General features: G+C 44.5%; 1 protein-coding gene across 2 annotated transcripts in view; it reads right to left on the reverse strand.

Annotated features, from left to right (window-relative positions):
- Window positions 1–14,738, reverse strand: part of LOC137347289 (E3 ubiquitin-protein ligase HECW1-like) — a 630,030-nt gene that overhangs the window by 135,527 nt on the left and 479,765 nt on the right. For both annotated transcript variants that reach the window (XM_068011682.1, XM_068011674.1), the window contains 2 exons: window positions 2,027–2,136; window positions 243–363 (listed from right to left, as the gene is read on the reverse strand). In XM_068011682.1, coding sequence (XP_067867783.1) covers window positions 243–363; window positions 2,027–2,136 — 231 coding nt within the window. The remainder of the gene's footprint in view (window positions 1–242; window positions 364–2,026; window positions 2,137–14,738) is intronic.

Consider the following 14,738-nt stretch of genomic DNA (forward strand, 5'->3'; position numbering starts at 1 on the left):
CTCTTGCCATGGAGCTTGTGTGCCAGGAGCATATATCAAGATTTTGGATGAAGAGACCAGCTGCACCACAAAATTTTCCATCCATTAATTGTCAGGTACAGTAAATCCTGTGGGCCCCATAGACCTCCATGTGCAAATTTCCATGTGTGTCTGGTTCACAAAGCTCCGTGTTGCAGGTGTGAGTTAGTGAACCATATTTAATTGGCAATATCATGAAGAAATTATAAAAGTGAGCTCCTTACTTGATTTTTCCTGGTCCTTGCCCATAACCCTTGGCCTCAAGCTTTCTGTAAAAGTTTCTCAGCTTAGCTTCAAAATCTCTCCTGTATGGTGCAGGAGCCCTTGCACTTGCTCGCTGCATGCCTATCAAACAAAATGAAAATTGTGTTATCATGGTGAATATATTCCTGAAAAACCCATTTGCAGTGAAGTTTTCAAGAACCTTTTCTTTCTTTCTTTTGGGCCTCCTTATCTCGAGAGACAATGGATACGCGCCTGGAGGTGGTCAGTGGTTTGTGAAGCAGCGCCTGGAGTGGCTATAAAGGCCAATTCTGGAGTGACAGGCTCTTCCACAGGTGCTGCAGAGAAATTTGTTTGTTGGGGCTGTTGCACAGTTGGCTCTCCCCTTGCGCCTCTGTCTTTTTTCCTGCCAACTACTAAGTCTCTTCGACTCGCCACAATTTAGCCCTGTCTTTATGGCTGCCCGCCAGCTCTGGCGAATGCTGGCAACTGACTCCCACGACTTGTGATCAATGTCACACGATTTCATGTCGCGTTTGCAGACATCTTTATAACGGAGACATGGACGGCCGGTGGGTATGATACCAGTGGCGAGCTCGCTGTACAATGTGTCTTTGGGGATCCTGCCATCTTCCATGCGGCTCACATGGCCAAGCCATGACCTTACAGATTACAATAGTGACTAAAACCAGTTCTTTGAGCATAAGCTTGTCTCATCTGTGGGTCACATCCACTGACAGTGCTCTGTCCATGCTGCAGTCTGGATACAGGGTAGATTGCAATAGACAGCACAACACAGGTGAATTGGAGCATATCTAAACACAGGTTCTCGAACAAACTGAAGTAAAGACACCTCTGCTGGTATTAGCGGGTGTGAAGAGTAATGGCAGATGTGAACAGTCTTCATGTGCCTGGCTTCCTTCTTCCCTTCTTTCAAAAACATTAACTTTCTGAGATTCCAATAGAGAAACCCATTGTCCACACTTTCCAAAAGCAATTCAAAATATGGCAGTGACTAACTATGGAACAAAGTTTTAGCTGCAACTAAGTGGCTTCAAAACCTTGAATAGAACAAAATAAAAACACTTTGGCTTGAAATGAAATTGCTTGAAATTGCTGCCAAACCTGTACTTTGCAGTCCCTTGACCCTTTCTCATTTCAATAGTACCCTTTAGCAGCTGCTTAGTACTCCTGGACACCCATTGTGTATGGAAATTGTTAGGAATTCATTTGGAATCAGTGAAAATGGATTGAAGTCATGGGGATGATGAAATGATGCCATTGTTATCACGTTAAAGTCATAATGAAGCTCCTGGATGGTATTTGACAAAATGGGTAGAGACCCAATGCCACTGATCTCCAACCACTATGTGCTCTGTTATGCCAGAGGTGTGTCTATTTATGGGCAATTGATACAAAATTCAACCCATTTGGGTTCATTAGTGGTTTATGGTATGGTTTTAACCAATCATAGAACTGGTATGAATCCCTCATCCTCTCTCTCCACGATCTAATGTGAAATTTGATACTAAGAAAGAATAACTAGAATTTATGGCACAGCCTTACTTCTACTTGACAAAACTGCAGAGTTCCAGCGGAAATGCAGGGCTGGTGGTATTCTTTTTACAGAAGTTGACCAGCTTGAACACAAGATTATTTTCTGATTGCTTTTCGAACTTTGACCAGCAGTCTGACCTCTGCTGGGTTATTTATCTCAGGTTACATCAATGATAGGATGTGCACCTACACAGTTCTAATGCTAAACCCAAAATTCAATCCAACTCACCTGGGGAGTTCTGAGGTGAAGACCCAGGGGAGCAACGGGGAGAGTAGTTGTATCCTGGGTGAAACGAAACATGTGCTGGAACATATGACATAATCTCATCTTCAAAGAGGCTAAAAGAAAACAGAACATGCTAAGTACATGCTTGACTGAGTTGGCAACCAATGCATTACAGTGACCTGGTTAGTATTGAATAAACCATTTACTTATAAGCAAACAGAATGACTTTTAAACTTGATTATCATGAAATATTTCATACACAGAAATGTAACTGATAGAGACACCTATGGTCTGAATTTTCCCAGCCCTATGGCGGCGGGCTGAGAGATGGCAAAACTGGTAATATGGTGGGGGAAGGATTCCTGCCATCATTGCATATTACCAGTGGTGGGAACCTTAGTGGAGCCACTTAAGGGCCCAATTAAAGGACACTTCCTGCTGGTGGGATCCCTGTGGCTTCCCAGGGTGGTGAGGCCTCCTTAAAGGCCATTCCATGGCCCACGGAGGGACCTCCGTGGCAGCAATGGCCACCCTTGCAGCGATGGCACGCTGCTTGAAGACCCCCCCATCCCCCCCCTTTAAAACAAACTTACCTGCTTTGAGGGTGTCTCGGCATTGAGTCCTCCAGTAGCGGCCTGTCAATTGGCTGTCGCTGGTAAAATGCTGCCCTGGGGTCCCACCCCCTGTCAGCATGGGGTCGGCTCCCGCTTTCGGCCCCAGTGGCAGGACTTTATCTCCATCAGAAAAATTTTCTCCATCTTCTCTTAAAATGTTTGAGAGACATGTTTGCAAATTTAAAATGTGATGACGCGCCATTGTGCATTTACATGTACTGTCACTCTGATGAATAATGATGTATGTTTCCTCCTTTTCAAATTAAAGCTTTTCAATGACTTATTAATGAAGACAATTCTCCTTTAAATGACATAATATGGTGACTATAAAACAGGCGTCTTTATTCTAGTATAAGAAAGCAAAATCTTTATTTATTCAAATAATGTAGCACTTTTATACACTTTAGGTAGGAGAGAAAAGAAGATAAACGAGCAGTTTCAGGTGACGTTGAACTGTGATAACTTATTGTAAATTATTATTTTTTTATTCATTCATGGGATGTGGGGGTCACTGGCTATGCCAGTATTTATTGCCCATCCCTAATTTCCCTTGAGAAGGTGGTGGTGAGCTGCCTTCTTGAACCGTTGCAGTCCATGTGAGGTAGGTACACCCACAGTGCTGTTAGGAAGGGAGTTCCAGGATTTCGACCCAGCAACAGTGAAGGAACAGCGATATAGTTCCAAGTTAGGATGGTGTGTGACTTGGATGGGAACTTGCAGGTGGTGATATTCCCATGCAACTGCTGCTCTTGTCCTTCGAGGTGGTAGAGGTCGCGGGTTTGGAAGGTGCTGTCGAAGGAGCCTTGGTGTGTTGCTGCAGTGCATCTTGTAGATGGTACACACTGCTGCCACTGTGCATCGGTGGTGGAGGGAGTGAATGTTTGTGGTTGGTGTGCCAATCAAGCAGGCTGCTTTGTCCTGGATGGTGTCGAGCTTCTTGAGTGTTGTTGGAGCTGCACCCATCCAGGCAAGTGGAGAGTATTCCATCACACTCCTGACTTGTGCCCAGTAGATGGTGGACAGGCTTTGGGGAGTCAGGAGGTGAGTTACTCACCGCAGGATTCCTAGTCTCTGACCTGCTCTTGTAGCCACGGTATTTATATGGTTACTCCAGTTCAGTTTCTGGTCAATGGTAGCCCCTAGGATGTTGATAGTGGGGGATTCAGCAATGGTAATGCCATTGAATGTCAAGGGGAGATGGTTAGATTCTCTCTTGTTGGAGATGGTCATTGCCTAGCACTTGTGTGGCGCAAGTGCCACTTATCAGCCCAAGCCTGGATATTGTCCAGGTCTTGCTGCATTTCTGCAAGGACTGCTTCAGTATTTGAGGAGTCGTGAATGGTGCTGAACATTGTGGAATCATCAGCAAACATCCCCACTTCTGACCTTATGATTGAAGGAAGGTCATTGATGAAGCATCTGAAGATGGTTGGGCCTGGGACACAATCCAACTGTGTGGGGGCTGCAAATAGCAACCAGATGGTTCCAGAGAAACATACTGAAAATGAAATGGGTTTGAAACATTATCTGTATTGCAGCTTTGCAGTACTAAATATTGCCCTCTCACTACATGAACTGTGTCATATCTCAGAACGCTACAGCGCAGCAATAGGCCATTTGGTCCATCAAGTCACAAGTTTCAAAAGTCTTTTCCTCCTGAAAGTAAATCACTATCATTGATGAGTTTTCACAATGCCAATTATTATTTTTATTATTATGTAAAACAAATAAGAACAATCGAAATTAAAAGCCCTTGGGTTATGATTGTGAACAAAATGCAACCAGCAGCAATCTCTCAAACTGTAATTACAAATTGGTATCAAATTTTCATTAAATTCCACTACGCACCACATAGGACCAGAAGAAAATTTACACAAGTGATCAGAAAAATATTCAAACTCAAAGTTGTACAAGAGAGAGGCCCTAAATTCTCCCAATCATCTGCTAGTATTTGTGGCATGTCAGCAATTGCTTGGGAGGTAAGACATAGAGGGCACAAATTTCCCAGCCTGGTGGAGGCAGATTCCGGTGCGTAGGGGGTGAGAGAATCCCTGAAAATGATGCCGGGTCGAGATCCCGAGTCACCGGGCACTTTTCCTGCTTTCCTTAGGGCAGGTTTCGAGTCCTGCAGAAAACCCCTTGTGTGTCTGACGGGAAAGCAATTGAGGTGATTAAAAATGCACTTAGGAGCCTTTTTAACCACACATTCCTCTCTCCGCACTGTGTCTGCACCTTGCCAGGGTCACCGAGGCGAGTGCACAGCGGAACAAGCTTCTTCAATTAAACTAACAAGCGGGAATGGCTTTGATCAGTTGCACTGAAATGCTCCAGCCATGTCCAGGTGAGAGGCTGCTGTTCAAAGCACTTCTCTCAGAGAGCGCTTTCACTGTTTGACAGGTGATTGCCAACTTCTTGGAAGGCACGTCACTTGTTTAGCACTTCAGTCACCTTCAGCAGCACTTCCCTGCTGCCAGCCTTCACCATGGCATGGCAGCAGCTTATGCAGCTCCACCTTCCATCTCTGTTGAGGGGCAAGAGGAAAGGCCACACCACTGCCAACTGCTCCAGCAGCAGCACCAGCTGCCTTCTCCTCAGCCGCATGCCCCTCCACAGGGGGGAGGGGATGGACATCGAGATCCAGCTGGAAGGCAAGCTGGAAGAAATCAACAGGCAGAAAATCAGCTCTCTCGTCATGTCTGAGCACCAGTTTTGCCAGAGGCTCAGGCTCTCACGACAGATTGCTACTGACATCTGCAGTCTTATGGAACAAGATCTCCTCCTCAGTAGCGCAGGTGGGAATGCATTGCCAGTGGCTGATAAGGTACCTCTCACTGCAGATCCTGCAGCAGGACCACCAGGTAAGAGAAATCTGGTTGCGGGGGTGGGGAGGGGGTGTGGGGGCAACCTTCCCAGGACTCCTCTCTATGCCTGTGGTTGTTGCAGTCTCAAAAATCCAAATGCTGGTAAGCCTTTATAATCCATCCCTTTAATTAGCAATCCTTCCTTGGCAGAATTGCTGCATCATCCCGCCTACCCTCCCTAATTGGTTGGGGAGCCTGGAGGCAAGATGCTAATTTGTCGCTCTCGGAAAAAGCCTCAGCAAAGCCCGCCAATTAGGAATTTGGGTTTTCAAGCCATTTCAGCAGGAACAAAGTGGACAAGATTCCGTCCAGACAATAGGTGTAAAAGATTAATTCTCTGATGGAGAGGATATAACAAGTGGTGTTCCCCAGGGATCTGTACAGGGGTCTCAGCTTTGAACTATATATATTAATGACTTGAATGAAGAAAATAGAGATTTGTACACTAAGTTTGCAGATGACCAAGTTAGGATGCAAAGTAAATTGGGAGTTACAAAAGGGCATAGACAGATTAAGCGAGTGGGCAAATTTGTAGCCGATGGAGTTCAGGGTAATTTGAGGTAGACTGGGCACTTTTCAGGGCCGAAAATGACGGTCTTAGGCCCATTCATAAGTTTGTCTGGAAGGGTAATGTAATGGAAGGGTAATGTATCCCAAAAATTTGAGCAACAGGTAAAGCTAGCTGTTTTACACTACTACTATGCAGTAGCAACAAGTATGGTGTTCGCCACTAACAGGATGCTGCCGTCAAGCCAAAAAGACATCCTGCCCATCACACAAATGAATAATGTGATATATGAATTTCAATGCCCGTGTGATGCTAGGTATATAGGCCGTACGTCCCAAAGACTGGCAGATCGTATCAAACAACACGTCCCTTCCGCTGATCGCAACGGGCAAGGTACAGGCCGTACCCAACCAGCCCGTGCTTGCAAAACGCAAAACACAGTGTCCAACATTAGATGTGATTCTGTGATTGGACAATATTTGCTAAATAATTCTCAGTGTGCTAAGAATTACGCTGACAACCAATTTAAGATTGCCAGTAGGGCTCGCAGTGTGGCACATTTGTGTGTACTGGAAGATACATATAATAATACACATGTTCTTTGCAGACAGAAAGAATATGCACTACAAACTTTGCGCCTATTTCAGTTAAACAAAATAAGTGACAGCCTGTCGCTGGTTCATTCCTCAGGGCAATGCCTTGACTAATCAGAGTCAAACAAAGCTTGGTGGTTAACTGTCAGTCATCGCAAACTGGTGCATTCGCCACGGCAACACCTCTACCAATCAGAGTTCATGTGCCAACCAATCAGCACTTGCTTCTCAAATAGTATAAGGTTGTTGCTTTCCCTTACATTGGTGTTCTTGTGGATTGTCCTGATGATTGAAAGATGAAAAGCTTTGACAACATGTCTTGATTTTCAGCAATATCCTCATAATTGTTAAATTTAGAATACATACAATGGGAACCATTTAGAAATTATCACATTTTTGCCCAAAATGTAATGCATATACACAATCAAGTGTATTTCACTACTCACAAAATGCTTTCCAAATGTATTTATTATATGTTAATAATCCACAATTGGAGTTCTTCCAGAAAAGATCAACATTGTCTAATTGAAGAATTTCCATGTATTGAACCCTTTCCTACATTACAATAGTGATAACGCTTCAAAAAATACTTCATTGGCTGTAATGTGCTTTGAGATGTCTGGTAGTTGTGAAAGGTGCTATATAAATGCAAGTCTTTTTTTCTTTTTTGTTATGTTGAATATTTTGAATGATGAGAACATTTATACTCATCTAATCTCATCTGTGCGCTCTTGGTATCCTTTAATATTCCTCCTTTTCAAGCTGCATTTACCTAATTGTCTTTTATAAGAATTTGGGGACTCTGCTTCTACAGTGGTTTGTAGGTGGTTTCATTCCCCACCCTCAGTGTAATGAACATCTTTTCGACCTCCTTTATTTGTTATTATCTTAAACATGTTCCCTCTCCTCACTGTCTTGCAAACCAATGAAAACAGTTTATTGCTATATACCTTAACTCTTGTCATGACTTTGGAAAATAGACCACAGAGAAGGTTAGAGCAATGATATTTTTGTGCAGGTGGTTTCCTTCTTTATGCCATTATGACACCCTGACTCATCTTCTCAATGTAGCTCTTGTTAGCTAAATGAGATGGGGACCAGTAGCTGTTTTTATTTTTGTTCTTTCTTACCCTTTTCCCCTTCTCTTTCTCACTGCCTGCAATATTGGTCTCTCACCTCCTTCCTGTTCATTTTTTTTGGATTTTCAGGGAGGCACATGAACTCTTTATTCATTTTTTAAGATGGTTTTTCCCAATTTTTAGTTGGTATGTGTTTAGCCTGGGCCTCATTTGGTTTGCACTCCTTTTTTTTTCCTTGTGGTTCTGAGGACCTGATAACCTAATCATCGATGCTTCTTGGTTACTTCTTCAGGCCTTTAGACGGTAATCAATTTGGACCAGTCTATTTTTATGATCAAGTTCTGAATTAGGAATGTGTGTAACCATGATTACCCATATAGTAAAACAGAAGTAAGCCCCTGTATTCAGCTTTACAGTTAATTTTTTCAGTGTGAAAGAGTAGGCAAAAAAAATATTAGGGGCATATTAAAAGTTGCTCAAGGGAAAATGAAATACATCAGGCCTAAAAAGCTCATAAAGTGAACTGGGCCTTCAGTTTAAATTCTGATCTGGCATGGAACTACCGAGATCAGCATTTAGACTTCTCAAAACAACTGAGAAGGAAACAATAACAAATTTCCAACAGTTCCAAATTTCCAGATTTCCAGCATCTGCAGTATTTTGCTTTTATTTTAGTGTTTAATTCACTGTCACTTTTCTTCCAAGAATGCCTAACTTGAAGAAGTCCTGTTCTTCTCTCCGACGGGATTTCCGTTTGTCTCTTTCACCTTGTTCACCTTCATTGCTTTCTATTTCACTCCTGGTATTTGATAAGGTGTCTACCAAAACTCATTTTCACTTTCCTCAGTGACTGGCTCTGGCTCCGACTTATTCCACGTGGCTTTCAACTGAAGTTCCATCCTTCAGATTTTGAATCCACCCAGGATTACAGGTATCTCCGAGAAATATAATGTTCCTTGGACTGCTGCTCTCGCTGCATCCTGAGATCCACACTCAGTGCCATGAGCCACCACACTTGACCTCTCTCTCCAGAAGCACCGACTCACCTGATCTCAAAGCTGTTCTACTCCGCAGTTTCATTTCATCCTTCGTCTTATCCGACGCATGAACAAAAAACTTTTTCTCGTCCTTTCAGGTGTTAAGGAACGCAAGCTCCAGCAGCTCATGGGTACCAACGCCCCTCCAGATCCTTCTCCCCTTTCACTTCCCTCTGCCCCGATCCGTTCTCCTAATCTGATCCCTTGCCATGTATTCACAAAATCCTCTGACCTTCTCATCGCTGACGCTGAACAATCTGTACCTAACAAAGGACTCAGTTTTATCCCCTTACACCCCACTTCAATGAATTTCACACTCAGAATGACGTTGAGCTCGTCTTCGCCTCTGGGCTCACTTCTTGATCAGAAGTCCTCCCCGCAACCAGCAGAACCTTTCACCCGCCTCCAGCATTCTCCCTCCACCTGGACCCCTCCCTCTGGCCTGTTACTCACTCTTGGTCTTTTTGTTGAGAACTGTCGGCATGACATCAGCTGTCTCAACTTCTCCGCTCCTCTCGCTCACTCTAACTTGTTTCCCTCCGAACATGCTGCACTCCGTTCTCTCAGGGCTAACCTCAACATTGTGATCAAACCTGCGAGCAAGGGTGGTGCTGTTGTTGTCTGGCTCACTGACCTCTACCTTGCAGAGGCTGAGCGCCAACTCTCAGACACTTCTTCTTACCTCCCCCGGACCATGACCCCACCACCAAATATCAAGCCACTGTTTCCAGGACTGCCACTTGCCTCATCTCCTCCAGAGATTTTCCCTCGACAGCTTCCAACCTCATAGTCCCACAATTCGGACAGCCCGCATCTACCTGCTTCCCAAAATCCACAAAGAGGATTGTCCTGGTATATTCATCGTTTCAGCTTGTTCCTGCCTCACTGAACTTATTTCTTCCTATCTTGACTCTATCTTTTCTCCCCTGGTCCAGTCCCTTCCCACCATTGCTGAATCCCGCATCATCAATATCCTGGTGGGGGTCATCAGTGACCAGAAACTTAACTGCACTAGCCATATAAATACTGTAGCTACTAGAGCAGGCCAGAGGCTGGGAATTCTTTTTTTTTATTCATTTGGGGGATGTGGGCATCGCTGGCTAGGCCAACATTTATTGCCCATTGCTAATTGCCTTTGAGAAGGTGGTGGTCAACTGCTTTCTCGAACTGCTGCAGTCTATGTAGTGTAGGTAAACCCACAGTGCTGTTAAGAAGGGAGTTCCAGGACTTTGACACCACAACAGTGAAGGAACGGTGATATAGTTCCAAGTCAGGATGGTGTGTGACTTGGAGGGGAAAATACTAGAGTCCATTATTAAGGAAGAAATAGCATGACATTTAGAAAAACATAATGCAATCAGACAGAGTCAACATGATTTTATGAAGGGGAAATCATGTTTGACAAATTTGTTAGAGTTCTTTGAGGATATAACAAGCAGAGTGGATAAAGGGGAACCGGTAGATGAGGTGTATTTGCATTTTCAGAAGGCTTTCGATAAGGTGCCACATAAAAGGTTATTGCACAAAATAAGAGCTCAGGGTATTGGGGGTAATGTGTTGGCATGGATTGAGATTGGCTAAAATACAGAAGGCAGAGAGTCGGGATCAATTGGTCTTTTTCAGGTTGGAAAGCCGTAACTAGTGGGGTGCCACAAGGATCGGTCCTAGGGCCTCAACTATTTACTATCTATATTAATGACTTGGAGGAAGGGACAGAGTGTAGTGTATCCAGATTTGCTGATGATACAAAAATAGGTGGGAAGACATGTTGTGGTGAGGACACAAATAATCTGCAAAGGGATATAGATAGGTTAAATGAGTGGGCAAAAGCTTGGCAGATTCAATGTGGGAAAGTGTGAGGTCATCCACTTTGGTAGGAAGAATAAAAAGGCAGATTATTATTTAGATGGAGAAAGGCTACAAAATACTGCAGTACAGAGGGATCTGAGTGTTCTTGTACATGAAACACAAAAGGTTAGCATGCAGGTGCAGCAAGTAATTAGGAAGGCAAATGGAATTTTGGCCTTTATTGCTAGGGGGTTAGAGTTTAAAAATAGGGAAGTCTTGTTACAACTGTACAGGGTATTGGTGAGGCCACACCTGGAGTACTGCGTACAGTTTTGGTCCCCATATTTAAGGAAGGATATACTAGCATTGGAGGCAGTTCAGAAAAGGTTCACTAGCCTGATTTCTGGGATAAAGGGCTTGTCTTATCAAGAATGGTTAAACAGGTTAGGCTTTCACTCATTGGAGTTTAGAAGGTGATCTTATTGAAACATAAGATTCTAAGGGGGCTTGACAGGGAGATGTTGAGAACATGTTTCCACTGGTGGGGGAATCTCTAACTAGGGGACATAGTTACAGAATAAGGGGTCACACATTTAAAACGGAGATGCGAAGGAATTTCTTCTCTCAGAAGGTGGTGAATCTCTGGAATTCTCTACCTCAGAGAGTTGTGGAGGCTAGGTCACTAAATGTATTTAAGGAGGAGGTAGATAGATTTTTGAAATCTCGGGGAGTCGAGGGTTATGCGGAGCAGGCCCAAAAGAGTTGAGGCTTGGGACAGATCAGCCATGATCTTATTGAATGGCGCAGCAGGCTTGAGGGGTTGAATGGCCTACTCCTGCTCCTATTTCTTATGTTCTTATGAACTTGCAGGTGGTGCTGTTCCCATGCATCTGCTGCCCTTGTCCTTCTAGGTGGTACAGATCGCGGGTTTGGAAGGTGCTGTCGAAGGAGTCTTGGTGAGATGCTGTATTGCATCTTCTAAATGGTACACACTGCTGCCACTGTGCGTCGCTGGTGGAGGGAGTGAATGTTTGTGGATGGGGTGCCAATCAAGTGGGCTGCTTCGTCCTAGATAATGTCGAGTTTCTTGAGCATTGTTGGAGCTGCACCCATCCAGGCAAGTGGAAAGTATTCACACCCACGCTCCCAACCCCCTCTCCAGGGCCTCCCAGAATGGCTCTCAGCAACCCCACCTCACTTGCCTGAGGTCCAGGACTCCAGTGCTGGGCCTGGGTCCAAGGCCTCTGCAGTGCCAGGAGGGGCCACTGCTCCCGGTGATGCTGCCGATACCACTAAGCTGCTGGCCCTATAATTGGCTGGCAGCTCAGGGAGGCAGGATCCCCATCTTTAAAGTGCCTGAACCAGGGAAGATAGTGCCGACCAGACTCGAAAAGGCTGAGGCGGGGTTTCTCCCACCTTTTTGGCCCAGTGCTGGAAACCCTGCCATTACCACAAAATCTAGCCCTCTATTCCTCTCCCCACAGATGCTGCCTGATCGTCTGAGTGTTTCCAGCGTTTTCTGTTTTTATTTCCAGAATCCAGTGTATTTTGCTTTTTTTCTTAGAAAGGGCAGAGCAGTGTTCCAAGTGCAGCAACAGGCTCAAGTGGAGCATAAACACTCGTAAAATTGCAGCAGGGGCGTGAAGATGATGGAAATGTCACACCCTGCCTCCCACTCAATTTTACGCACACCCCCCCCAAACCCCGCCTCCAGCCCACTTTTGCGGGGGGGTGCGGGGGGCGTAAAATGCCGGCCAACGTTTCAGGTTGATGACGCTAGAAAGGTCATCGACCTGAAATGTTAACTGTATTTTTCACTCCAGTGATGCTGCCTGACCTGCTGAGTGCTTCCAGCATTTTATGATTTATTTCAGATTTCCAGCAACCGCAGTATTTTGCTTTTGTGTTTAAAATCATGAAGGGTTTAGATAGATTAACTAAAGAGAAACTGCATCCAATGGCTGAAGAGTCAGTAACTTGAGAGCACATATTTAAATTGAAAAAAAAAGAGGGGACATGAGGAAAATCTTTTTAATGCAATGAGTGGTTAGGATTTGGAATGTACTGCCTGATGGGGTCAAATCAGATTCAATATTAGCCTTCATAAAGGAACTGGATCAATTCTTGAAGGAGAATAAATTGTGGGGATGCGGGAAAAGAGCAGGGGTGTGGGACTAACTATTATCTTCGAAAGGGCTAATTAGATACTCAATGGGCCGAATGGCTTGCTTCTTTACTGTACTATTCTATAATTCTTTGAACTGTTGTAACAAATTTGACAAGAAGCTAACAATAGAATTCAAACTGGATTCTAATTACAGTCCTGTAATAACAGTCACACAGTTCTTGTGGAAAACGGAAAATATATTGATGTCATTTACTTCATTGCAATATACACATCGAAACAGGTACAGTGATGTAGTCACTATGCTACTGGACTATTGATTCAACAGCTGGGACTAATAACCCAGAGAATGAGATGGCAGTTTGAAAATTTGAATTCAGCTGAAAAAAATCTGGAAATGGGCAGCTGGTATCAGCAAGAGTGACCATGAAGCTGTTGGATTGTCGTAAAAGCTCAAATGGCTCATTAATATCCTTTAGGGAAGGAAGCCTGCTGTCCTTACCCAGCCTGGTCTATAAGGCACTCCAACTCCACTACAATATGGTTTTCTCTTAGCTGCCCTCTGCAGTGGCCTAGGTAACCACTCAATTGGGCAACTAGGGGAGAGCAATAAATACCAGCATTACCATTGATGCCCACATCCTGCCGATGATTTTAAAAAATTACAGTGCAGTGCAACAAACATATAAAAATAGCCTTTTAATCAAATCTAGTAATACCGCAGTTACTGGCTAATATTTATCCCTCAATCAACATCACTATTAATAGATTATCTGGTCATTAGCACACTGCTGTTGTGGGAGCTTCCTTGTGCACAAATTGACTACTGCATTTCCTACATTGCAACAGTGTCTACGATTCAAAAGTACTTCATTGGCTGTAAGGCACTTTGGGGAGTCCTGAGGCTGTGAAAGGCACTATATAAATGCAAGTCTTTCTTTTTCTTTCTTTACAGTTAATCAATTATCAGCAAGATAGAGAACCTTAATTCTTGAGAAATGATGTTTCCATTATTCACTGGGACAGAATTTACGGTCAGTTTGTAACCATAGAGTTTACGTGCCACTAAACAGCAGGACAAAGCTTGATCATCAGCACTTAGTGAGGTGGATTCCACACCTAAACAAAAGCACTTTTCACACTGATTGCCGAAAGGGCTTAAGCCCTAACATCTGATGAGGTGAAGATTCTGAAACATCACAGAAATTGGTTACCAGGCAAAAGCACTTGTAAAGAGCTTAACAGCATAAGAATATAAGAACATAAGAAACAGGAGCAGGAGTAGGCCAGTCAGTTTTTCGAGCCCGCTCCGCCATTCAGTGAGATCATGGATGATCTTCTACTTCAACACTATTTTCCTATACTATCCCCATATCCCTTGATGTTTTTACTATGTAGAAATCTATCGATCCCAGTCTTGAACATACTCAACGACTGAGCCTCCACGGCCCTCTGGGGCAGAGAATTCCAAAGATTCACCACCCTCTGAATGAAGAAATTCTTCCTCATCTCAGTCCTAAATGGCCTGCCCCTTATTTTGAGACTGTGTACCCTGGTTCTAGACTCCCCAGCCAGGGGAAAATCCTTCCTGCATCTACCCTGTCAAGGCCTGTAAGAATTTTGAATGCTTGAATGAGACCACTTCTCAGTCTTCTAAACTCCAGAGAACACATTGGTCACGATTTTGTTTAGGGGTCGGAGCAGGCTAGGAGGCAGATGGGGGCTGGAAGATCGAGTGGGAGGTGAGGGGTACCATGCCCATTGCCTACCCACCCCGCTGCTATTTCACCAGCAGCAGGGGCGGTGGCTAGCAGCCTGCCCGCCTTTCGGACAATTAATGGCCACTTATGGGCCACTTCCTGCTGCCACTAGTATTTTACCAGTCACGAACAGCCACTTTGCCATCTGAGGAGGCCACCCAGTAATACCTGGCAGCCTCCTTGTGGGCTGTGGGGGTGCCTCACTGTGCCCCACGGGGGGAGGAGGGTAACCCTCGCTAAAACTACACTGCTGCCCTGCTCTATGACCCAGTGGCACTGCTGGGACTGAAGAGCTGCTGGCCCTCTGATTGGCTGGTAGCTCTTGGAGGTTGGGCATCCTGCCTCAGAGG

This window comes from Heterodontus francisci, chromosome 2, assembly GCF_036365525.1.
Source record: "Heterodontus francisci isolate sHetFra1 chromosome 2, sHetFra1.hap1, whole genome shotgun sequence".
Lineage (NCBI taxonomy): Eukaryota > Metazoa > Chordata > Chondrichthyes > Heterodontiformes > Heterodontidae > Heterodontus > Heterodontus francisci.